Source organism: Charadrius vociferus, unplaced genomic scaffold, assembly GCF_000708025.1.
Source record: "Charadrius vociferus isolate BGI_N301 unplaced genomic scaffold, ASM70802v2 scaffold461, whole genome shotgun sequence".
In the NCBI taxonomy this organism is placed as follows: domain Eukaryota; kingdom Metazoa; phylum Chordata; class Aves; order Charadriiformes; family Charadriidae; genus Charadrius; species Charadrius vociferus.
This window is the reverse complement of record NW_009647020.1, coordinates 201152-212412: the sequence shown is the minus strand read 5'-3', so window position 1 is coordinate 212412 and position 11261 is coordinate 201152. Positions and strand designations below refer to the sequence as shown.

The 11261-nt window shown below is 52.2% G+C and overlaps 1 protein-coding gene across 1 annotated transcript in view; it reads left to right on the top strand.

The window, feature by feature from the left end:
• Positions 1-11261, top strand: part of SCRIB (scribbled planar cell polarity protein) — a 99740-nt gene that overhangs the window by 27800 nt on the left and 60679 nt on the right. Inside the window, exons 18-21 of the mRNA XM_009895485.1 lie at positions 6343-6432; positions 7027-7104; positions 9066-9380; positions 9860-9940. Of these exons, the coding sequence (XP_009893787.1) occupies positions 6343-6432; positions 7027-7104; positions 9066-9380; positions 9860-9940 (564 nt within the window). The remainder of the gene's footprint in view (positions 1-6342; positions 6433-7026; positions 7105-9065; positions 9381-9859; positions 9941-11261) is intronic.

Sequence of the window (11261 nt, the reverse complement as noted above, 5' to 3'; positions counted from 1 at the left end):
GTGGCACTCGGGGGGTGTTTGCCCAGAGAAGCTGTGGCTGCCCCATCCCTGGAGGTGTTCAAGGCCAGGTTGGAAGGGGCTCGGTGCAACCTGATGTAGTTGAAGATGTCTCTGCCCAGGGGGGAGGGTTGGACTCGATGGCCTTTGAAGGTCCCTTCAACCCAAACCATTGGGTGATTCCCCGAAAGCGAGCCTAGGTGAGATTATCGAGCACCCCCTCTCTGCCACGTCACTGGGGAGGCTGTTCCAGTGAATGATTGTTCTCACTGTAAACATTTTTTTCTTGTATCAAGATGAAATTAGATCTCTGTATAGGCGCTCATATATACCACGATAGGTGATTCATATCTATACGATAGCTACGTATTTGTATCCATATATCTTCATATCAAGATTAATCGGTCTGTAAGAACGTAGTTTTCAATTTAGGGTTCAACAGTAGCCATATTTAATACTTAAAAAAAAAAAAAAAAGCATCCTTTTTTCATCCTCACTTAATAAAATGTCGTTCACTGTTTTGGTGTCTCTTTGGGGAAGGGGATCTGCAGGACTGCTCCCGAGCGTTTCCCATCGCAGGTGGTCTGTCCTGTCTGGTCTTACTGGTGCTGCCCGTCACCGGGGCTGGCAACCTCCTCGTATTTGGCGCTCTCTGCGGTTAGTGCTGAGCTGGGTGGAGAGGTGTTTAGTAACAAGGCAGTAAAGTGCTTGACTCTTCTGATCTGTACCCCGTCCTCTCTGCCTTGCAAGTATCCCTTCCCTTGGTTACTAAAAAGCCCTCTGAATGGAGGAAGAAGTGGCATCAGAGCCAGAAAATCCGCAGCTCGTACCCCGCAGGCTGCTCCGCGGCCGGGGCAGGATCTTTCCTTCACGTTCCTTTTTCCGTTGCCGGTTTTTAATTTAGTTCTCAACAGCTCATGCAGTAATCTCCCACCTTCCATTTGGTCACTGATATTTTCAGCCCGTCCCCTTGTCCTCGCCAGTTATTGCTCGCTGAAGCCAGACAGATTTAGCTCTTCTAATCTTACCTGGTGAGTCAGCGCCGCCGACTCCTGAGCTGTGGGTCCCGTACATCCGCGTGCTGTGTCAGTACCCTTCTCCTGTTGAGGTGTTCCCAGAAAAAGGACGCGCAGTTGAACGTGCTGTCTGCGTAAAGACGTCTCTGACGGTGGGTGCGAGGGACTTTCCTCAAGGATTAGGAAGCACAGACCTTAGGGAGACACGGTTATTTTTCACCGGTATTTTCCCGGGTCTTTGCGGTCTGTAGTTCAGGATTTCTGGATTGTTCATCCATTGCCGTAGGCACAGTGGAGCTGCTGTCTGTGAAGTTGTCTGATCTCTCCAGTCCCTTTTCACAGAATCACAGAATGGTCAGGGTTGGAAGGGACCTCTGGAGATCATCTAGTCCAACCCCCCTGCCAGAGCAGGGTCACCTACAACAGGTTGCACAGGACGGCGTCCAGGCGGGTTTTGAATGTCTCGAGAGTGGGAGACTCCCCCACCTCTCTGGGCAGCCTGTGCCAGTGCTCCACTACCCTCAAAGTAAAGAAGTTCCTTCTCATGTTAAGATGGAACTTCCTATGTTCAAGTTTATGCCCATTACCCCTCGTCCTATCACTGGGCGCCACTGAAAAAAGACTACTCCCATCCCCCTGGCATCCTCCCGTTAAGTATTTGTAAGTATTAATAAGATCCCCCCTCAATCTTCTTTTCTCTAGACTAAAGAGACCCTCAGCCTTTCTCCATAGGAGAGATGTTCCAATCCCCTCATCGTCTTCGTTGCCCTTTGCTGGACCCTCTCCAGCAGATCCCTGTCTTTCTTGAACTGGGGAGCCCAGAACTGGACGCAGTACTCCAGATGCGGCCTCACCAGGGCAGAGCAGAGGGGGAGGATGACCTCCCTTGACCTGCTGGCCACACTCTTCTTGATGGACCCCAGGATGCCATTCGCCCTCTTATACATTTTAGTTCCATAGTATTTAGTGGTAATAAATTACGTAATTTACTTGTGCTTTCTATTAAACAGCATTTTTTAAGCCTGCTGCTGCGATTTCATTGGGTATCCCTAATTCCTTTGTTTTTACAAACACGGAATAATAATTTCCTATAAAGTTATGAATGGCACGAAAAGATGAAGAGATGTTTCTCCCTCCCTCTCCCGCGTTTGAAGGCTCCCAGCCTCCCCTCACGTGGAACTATTGACACTTTTACTGTTGGCCATTTGGAATAAGGTCAGGCCTGATGCAGTCCTCGGCAGAACCCTACGTCTTCGGTCTTCACGGGTGATACCAGTGCTTGACCTCTGCTGGTTCGTAGCTGGTAGAATGCACGCCTCAAACCGGCAGCGTGGTGTCAGTAAGAGTGTCTTGTGATAACAAGTTTCATGTTTTGCCAAAGTCTGCTTATTAGGTCTTTACTATTACTTTATCAGCCAAGTTTGGAGTCTTGTCAAAGAACGAAATAGAGGCGTGTTTGGTTTTTGAGAGACCCAATTTTCATAAAATTCAGCTGTTTGGCGTAAGTGCTGTTTCTGTGTGCCTGGTAAGAGGCGTGCACGTTCTTCAGTTACTTTTCTGAAGGTGGTGCTTGGATGACGAGCTGCTAGTTACAGGCACCATCCTGTGTAATCTCTTTGTTGAACAGCACAATGTAAATGCTGTTTCAGGGTTTCAAGATTCCAGCGTTTTATAAACGCTCTATAAGCATATCCGCGATCTCAGCCAGTTGTTAGGACTCTCGGGTACAAGTTATCCAGTCCTTTTGACTTTTAAAATGGTTATTCCTCCTTGATGATATTAAACGGATTCTTCAGCTGTTGTTGGAGTGAAGTGTGATTCACCACCTTCACGTGATGCTTCACCTTCACATCATGCTTCTGTATAATACGAATCAGAAGTATTCATCGCATCTTTGCGTTTTCTGTGGCGTTGTTGACAATCCGGTCTCAGTTCAAGTTTCAAGTGATGTACACGTAGGGATTACACACTTATACGCCTCCGGATGTATAGCAAGTTATAAAAAGATGCCTGTGCGTGCAGAAACTGGCTTTCTGGAAATAAAGCCCTTAAACCCCCACTCCCGTGAGTGCGTCTGGAGGAACAACGTGGTCTTTCAGCAGGTTCTGAAGCGCAGCAGCTCTGTGCTTTGGCAGTTGAATCCTCTGAGCGTCTGGTTTGCTGCCTCTGTGTCCGCTGCGCCCCTGCCAAGGGCAAGTTGCAGAAATCCTTAGCAGTTGCAAGGCACAGCACCGGGCGGTGTTTCGGGTCTGTCGGACAATGCTCGGGCATCCCTGGCTGCTGCTGAAGAGCAAGCCTGGCCACGTGTGCAAGACTCGTCCTTTCTCCGGAACGGTAAACTTTTACTCGCCGCGAGTTGGAAGATCTCGCAGGATCAAGTGACTCTGTTAAAAGATAGCAGGTTGAGATGGAATTGGTCCTTGTTTGACCGCGTTCCCCAGAGACGTACAGGCAGAAACACCGGTGGGACCGAAGGGCGTAGAGGAGAGGGAGGTATAACCGCTTCCTTGGCTTGTGCTTCGGTGCCATCCACGGGAAATGGGTTTCCCCCTACTCTCCGCTGGGATTTCAGGGAGACGACAACTCTGGGCTGAAGTGGCAGCTTTTCCAATTTTCCCGCTTTTCTCTTTTCCCGGTAGCACTTTTCTACGGAGGGCACGGGAGCTTCTCTGTCTGGGAGGAACTAGGGCGAGCTCTGGATGTGTTGCCCGCTTGAGGAAGGTTTGCCCTTTCTGCGAGGGAAGGAGCCCGCCTCGGCTGAGCCGCCTGTTTCTGGTTGGGGAATATTGCAGATCAGTTGTTACTGCTGAGATGAACTATTGCTGGGCGGCGGGTGGATCCCCGGTTCTGGGGGAAAAAATCCCAGAAGAGAAAAATACCCCGGGCGGTCACTGGCAAGAGCGATGGCCGGGGCCGGGGTGGAAGCCGTGCTGTCCCTGCGCCGCGGGCAGCTCCTCGCTGGGCGTCCAGAGGAGGCGTCGTGGAAGTCGAGGCAGCTCTGAAGCAGCCTTAAGGACAGATGCGCTTTGGGGAAGAAATAAGTTACCGGTTCAGTGCAAAAAGCAGTGCCTGGGCTGTAATGTGAAATATTGAATATAAAACTGGAAGGCCGTGATAGGCTACTGGATCCGGTTCCTTCTTTCTCTGGTTCGTATTCGTGTCAATTATTCTTTTCGTAGACCTCAAACGAACATTCACCCGTTGGGTTTCTTACCACACTGGTTTTATGGGAAAACTAATCTGCTGTGGGAGTTCGAAATCTTTGCAGCCCAGATATATTTATGTTGAATTTGAGCCCGTTTGCTGTTGTTCTGGCAGTGTCTTTAATTAGGTCTGGTTCCTCCCTGGTGTTTGCTTTTTCAGTGTATGTTGATAGATGTAGGGTTACTAACCCTCAATCCAGTTGACTTTTCTGGCAAATTTCCCCATATTTTCAGTCTGCTTTCTACAAATTTGTGAAATCCATGGGTTTTGTCCTTTCAGTTAGTTTCCACAGTCAGCTCGCTGATTGTGAGCTCACTGATTGTGCAGCTGAACGTGACTTTCTGGAACCAGTGACATCGGATATTCCTCATTCACCGTCAAAAATAGCAATCCTGTCCTATTCATTCAGGCACTGAGCAAAACCATCAGCCGTCTTACTTGGAGATACATGGATCCCGTTATTAGAATACTCTCTAGTCCTTGTCTGCAGACCTGCTTTCCCATCATCTTTACAAGTGTGTGTGTTGAATATAAATACAAGTTTTTACAGCGTTACTAAAACCCAGTGAGACTGGAAGAAAAAAAAAGCGCTCTTTGTAGTTAGATCCTAATGGACTTCTTCACACAGGAAGCATTAGTCTGGTCTATAACTGGTTTTAAGGTGCGCTATCAATGGCATGCAACGCTCTCTCGTGACTACCACGTTTCTCTGCCTCACCCGAATAATCCTCGCCTTCCAGTACTTGGATTTTACTCAGTCTGTGCGTCTCTCGCACCAGGGACCGTGTACTTACCGTCTCTCTAGGATCAGGGGTTTCCTTGTGACGATCCCAGCGGCTTTCTGCTACGCTGTTGACTGGGCACCGAAGGACGTGGCACGGAACCTCGTTTTAGTTCTGCATTTCCTGTGGTGGTTTTTTGGTTTCGGTTTAAATTTAGTTTAAACTTAGTTTAGACTTTTGTTTTAAACTTAGTTTAAATAGTTTCGGTTTAAATTTAGTTTAAACTTTTGTTTTAAACTTAGTTTAAACTTAGCAGCATGTGAAGCCCCACAGGCTGTCGCTTCAGCCATCGTAGGAAGTGAAGGAGGGTTTGAAGGGGGGGTTAAGGAAAGGAAGTCTCCCGCTTCTTTTGCTGCCCACATCGTGGCCCGACGTAGGGCAAGCGGACCCGATGTTGAAGCTAGACACCTCTGCAGCAGCCGCTCTCTGTTCTGGACTTTGTTTCCAGAGAAGTGACCTCTGGAGGACAGCAAATTTGGTTCTCTCCAGCAGTCTGTGTACATTTCTGTCACTTACCTCACCAGCTCCTCGGCCCTTGGCCCTGACAGATCCCCGAGAGAGTCCTGTCCACCCCGTTCCTCTCTCTCTGTATCCTACCACGTGCTCCCTGTCTTCCTTCTCACCACTGGGGCCACGGGAAGCTGGTGTCTGAATAGAAGCAGTTCCAGTTCAAGTTTGACCAAAAGTTTTGCCGTGGGAAGTGGGCGTAATTTGGTGTGGAGAGGTGGGAGGTAGGAAGGAGAAGAGACTTGTGGATTGCACGACCACACTCCTGAGCCCGCCTGTGCCGAGGGGAGAAGAGGAAGGAGCCAGCTGGGCAAAGCAGATGGCTTTTCTGGAATCAGGCGTTGATTTCCACCCGCAGAGCAAAGCCCCGTGTCTGTCCAGGGTGTTCTGGGAGAGGTGCCATTCTTGTTACTGCACGCTACGTTGGGGTGACCCTTAATCTCCCGGAGGTTGTATGGAATTGCACCCCGAAGGGAGCCATGTGGTAGAGCCGGGCTGCGATGTGAACGCTGTCCCTGTTTCTTTATCCCACTGCCGCTCAGTTTACTTGTGGTGGACATCTCATTCCGATGTGCTCATTACAGGCAAACTGACTCTTGGTCTGGAGGTATGGTTCAGGACCGGACTGTGAAAAAGGGTTCGTTTGTTTAAATGTACTGTGACTTTGGTGCCTTTGAGGCACGGATACCACAGCTGACACAGGTGTGAGCAGACGCGTGCGGATATATTTACACTCTCGTGCTTATTCTTTAAGTAGTCGTCCCTTGCTCTTCAAGATGCTTTGGGCGTCCTCCCGCCCTGCGCTGACCTGTAACCTGTGTCCGTTCTGCTTCCAGTTGACGCTGACTATCGTGCGGCAGACGGGGGGGCTGGGCATCAGCATCGCAGGGGGCAAGGGCTCCACCCCCTATAAGGGTGACGACGAGGTAAGACCCCGGACTCTGTAATTAGTGAAACACCCGCTTCCAGGGACTAGTTCTCTGTAGCGGGAGGTTGGATGTCCGTCGGTGTCGGCTTTGGGGCTGGGCTTTCAGGGCAGGGTGGGAGCAGCCCTCGCCCCAGCCCGGCGCGGGAGGTCGGTAGGGCTGAGCACGCTCCTGCCCCTGGAGCACAACGCTTCGTTCTTTCCTGCTCCTGACCCCGGAGAGCGGCCACCAGGACAGCTGCTCTTCCCATCTGTGTCCTGATGTAGAGGACTCGCAAGGCAAAGAGCGCGGTGTTGTCTTCCACGCACGTGGTGGCATCGGCTGCCTCATGTTCTCATGCCACTGGAAAAAGATGAAAGCATCGTTCCCTTTTCCCCTTTGTCGCCTGTGGGGTTGCCCTGCAATGGGATTTCTTTCCCCTTTCTACCAGCTCCTGAATGGGGTGATGTGGCTGTCCCGTCTCTACATCCAGGGCAGGGGATTGGCGAGGGATTTCTCTTTTCCCTTGAGCGGAACGGGGTGGAGCGGTCTTGTTACGCTTTAGAGGGTTGAGGAATGGGCTCCACCTCTTCTAACAAGTAGTTTTGTTTCCAGGGCATCTTTATTTCCCGTGTGTCAGAAGAGGGTCCTGCGGCTCGTGCAGGCGTGCGTGTTGGGGACAAGCTTCTGGAGGTAAGAGCCGAGCTACTGTGAAGAAGTCAGTGCCTCTAATGACTTGAGAGCGGAGGGAGGAGTATGGTTTGGTATTTATTTGCATCACATGAGTTTGTAGGACAAATTAAGCATCAGGAGCTGTGCGAGAGCGAAACACGATCCCCCTGGCTCAAAGAGTTAGTTGTCTAATTAACATTACCATTAATCTTTTGCTGCTTTATAAAGGCAGAATTTGCTCCCGCGTTCGCTCTCCCCCAGCGCTGAAGTGTTGTGGGAGCCGGGTGGGAAGAAGTACTCGGCAGTGTGTGCCCCCCATCCCCAAGAGGCTGACCGACCAGCCCGCTCTCCCGCGCGGGGCAGAAGTGGACCTTGTCAGCTAACTTCTTAACCGGGGAGCCAGCCATGTGCTCTACGTGCCTGTCTTCGAGTTATTTAAAAAGGCAGTTAATCATACGGGATTGAGATGCACTTGAGGAAGGACTGATTGCGTTATGGAGGGAGTAGACGTCTCTACGGTGCTGGAGAGAGATGAGAGGAATAAGTGGTCCGTCTGTGGGGCGCCGGCCTGCGCTTGTGCCATCTGGTGTCTCTGGGTATCTCACGCACTCCTACTCACTGCAGCCTACACGTCAGCAGCGGAGGCCCGGGCGCTTGCCTGAGATGTTCAGTCTTTCTCACCACTTCTCTGGCATTGGCCGTGGTAGAGGTCAAATAAAATTCTATATGGTTCTGTAATTAAAGGTTTTTTTAATACTGCTTCATGAGAAAACCTTGATCCTGGAGTTTCAGAAGTTACCTTGTTCACTTTCGCAGTTATCGTAGGATCGTCTTGATAATTCCACGAATTAGAATACGCGCTTGACCTAGCCTCATCTCTTGTATGGTTTAGGGCCTGAAGTGTCACCAAGCGTCCTTGGGTTGCATGGATCGTACTGCATTTTGCTGCAGAATGACTTCCAAAAGGGAGTCAGATCTTGAAAATGTTGAGATAAACGATTATTCCTTTTCCCAACAGTTAAATTCATAACACCCCACTATTTAATGTAAAGTAGATCCCTCTTCAGTTACAGCTTTGGGAAAAGAAATATTTATATTTTTTTTTTCACTTCTGATTCACTTCCCACCGTGCCCATTCATTTATACCTTCTGCAAAAGCGGATGTGCCCTCACAACATAACTCAGATTTGTCATATTCCTTCTGAAAGACCGTATTGTGTCCACAGTAACGTGTGGCTGAGGCACGTCAGGCTTGGGTTCCGTTCTCGTCGGCTATGACTTGTAGGGAACACCTCTTCACCCCTAGAGCAGGGACACAGAGCTTTGCTCGGTGATGAAGGCCACAATGGGAAGAAACCTTAAATGCCCTGAAGTGGAGGAAATAGATTTGAACATCTGGTTTTCTGGCTGAGAGCCAGTTTTCCCTGTAAGTGTGTGTTAATATGACATGAGGTAACTGCTGCGAAAAGAAAATTCTTTGGCTTCGTGGGTTCTTTGCATTTCTTGAGTTTTCTGATGTGCTAGGACTTTTTTTTTTTTTTTTTTTTTTTCCTGAAATCGGGGAAGCGAGAGCGGAGGGAATCGGGTTGCTTCCCCGAGAGCTGCAGAACCTGGTGTCCTCCCTGCAAGTACTGTACTGGTTTTTGCGTGGAGGGGAGGGAGATGGGTGTTTCTGGGTCCGAGGAGGTAGGTGGCCTTGATGGTGAGCAAGAAGCTGTGTGCCCTGCGTTGTACTGAGATTTGTCAGGGGAGGTGGTGCGGGGGGAGGGTTATCTGTCCGGCAGTTTGTTGCCTGCAGGGATGGTACAGGTGATAGGGGCGCTGGAGCTCCCCGTGGGGGTAAAATCTCTCTGAAAAGGCCTTTACTGCGCTCGGCGGGGGCTGCCCTGGCCTGGGACAGGCAGCACGTGCTGCGGGAGCCTCCTGTGCCGTGCCGGGGCAGCGCCGAGGTAAGGGATGTGCCCGGCTCTCTCTGTCCCCAGGTGAACGGCGTGTCCCTGCACTGCGCGGAGCATCACGTGGCGGTGGAAGCTCTGCGTGGATCGGGAAGCTCCGTCTCCATGACGGTTCTGCGGGAGCGGATGGTAGAGCCGGAGAACGCCATCACTGTCACACCGCTGCGCCCTGAGGATGACTACAGCCCTCGTGAGAGGAGAGGTGGTCTACGCTTCCCCGAGCGACCCGAGGGGGCACCTCCCACCGAGAGATACTCCACCTGCCTCATGCGCAACGAGAAGGGCCTGGGCTTCAGCATTGCTGGTGGCAAAGGCTCCACACCCTACCGGGCCGGTGACATGGTCAGTAATGGTTCCCTGGGAAAGAAGGGGCTTGATCCCTGAGTCTCGGCGCTGCCTGTGGGAGCGGCGCGGGGTCTTCCTCGCCCGTGGGCACGCAGCAGCGCGGCATGGCCCTGGGCTGGGGACAGGCGGGCTCTGAGAGCCAGAATCTGCTCTTAAGTCGGGGAAGGAGAGAAGGAGGTGGGACTGGGGCTCACAATCCCTGCCTGTGACATTTAATCTTGCTGCTGTCCTCTTGGCGTATGCTCTGGGCTCTCGGCCACATGAAGGCTTTGCTGCAGCTGGAGGTTTTGCAGGTGGTTCTGGAAGCAGAAGAGGGTTTGTGTGGAGTGAGGAACAAACGGGAAGTTCCCGGGCAGGGGAGGGCTCTGCCGAGGGGAAAGGGCTGAGTCCTGCCTGGTGTCCAGGAGCGATTCTGGAAAGCCAAGCCCTGGTGAGGGGAAGCACAGGCTGCTCTGACCCTTCTGACTGTGTTTCAGGGGATCTTTATCTCACGGATTGCAGAGGGTGGTGCAGCCCATCGGGACGGGATCCTGCACGTAGGAGATCGGGTCATCTCGGTGAGTGCGGGTGTGCAGGGAAGGGGTCTGGTTCAGCTCCCTGCCCTTCCTCGGACAGGGGCTGTTTTTCTGTTACGGAAGCTGGATTTTGGGCATCATTTTTTCACCTCCTGAGCCTCTGGGAGAGTATTTAATCTTGGTGGTTCTGCCCCTGCCTGTGACTGGCGGTGGGTGCAGTTAATGCCTCCCCTTTTCCCAGGCGCTGCCTGCGAGCGGCAGTCCGGGCTGTACTGGGGGGATACGACAGCGCTGCCCTAGCCCGGTGTCCCTCCAGCGCATAGCGGGACCCCCTGGGAGGGCACCGCGCGTGGGGAGGGACGCCCTTTGGGGCGCAGCTGACTGTCTCCCTGCGGCGAGCGAGCGGGGTCGGCGTGGGCTGGAGCGGAGGGATGCTGCCTGGGGTGGTGTGGGGCTGGGCAGGGTGCGCCGCAGTGCTTCCCCCTGCTTTCTTTGAAACTCCGGCCCCGGTTTCCCCCTCCTGTCTGTGCCAGTGGTACGGATCTCACTGCTGCCTCTAACCTCAAGTCTCTCTGCCTAACGTGTCGGTCGCTCCCCCTCCTGCGGGGAGAGTCTGCTGAGTCTCCTGACCCTCTTCCCAAGCTCGCGTGCTGCCTCCGAGTGAAAGCTCCTCCATCCTGGTGCTGGTGGTGGGTTTCTGATCCAGCTGTTGTGGTAAGAGCACGTGTTACCACAGAGCTGGCGTGAGTAAACACTGATACAGCCTTGTCAGTGCTGGCTTCTGTCTGCTCTATCCCTAGGCTGGGGGCTGTGTTGTATTTGCTCTGGCGCAAAATTTTAGTGGAGCTCTGGCCCAGGTCTGACATTCGTATCTCGGCAGGAGACTTGAACTGGTACAGCATCTCTCCCTCCTTGCTAGTGCTCCCCCCTCCTCCCAAATTCAAGCCCTGACCCTGATTGTTGCCAGGTAGCCTGAATTGGTTTGGGTTTGCTCACCTTTTGATGCTCCGCTGGTACAGAGACGTGACTGAGAGGCGTAATTGCAGGCACGCAGCCTGTCACGGGGTGTTGAGTTGCTCTACCTGTGGCAAGGAGGAAACACAAGATCTCGGAGTGGAGTCCAAAGTCAAACCCATCTCCACCCCCATTAGCAGCTCTATTTATATCTGTGGGCAGCTTCCTAGGAAAAGCAGATCTGATTCCCTAGCGATGGCTTGCAGTGTCTTCAGACTGCAGTGTGTGGGCTCAGGGCTTACAGAACCCAGGGCCTGTGGTAGATTTTAACGCGGATGAAGGCGTTGCTGTCGTTAGTCCTCGGACGCACCCCGCTGCAGCGACGAGTGCAGTGTTACTGCGTCAGCAG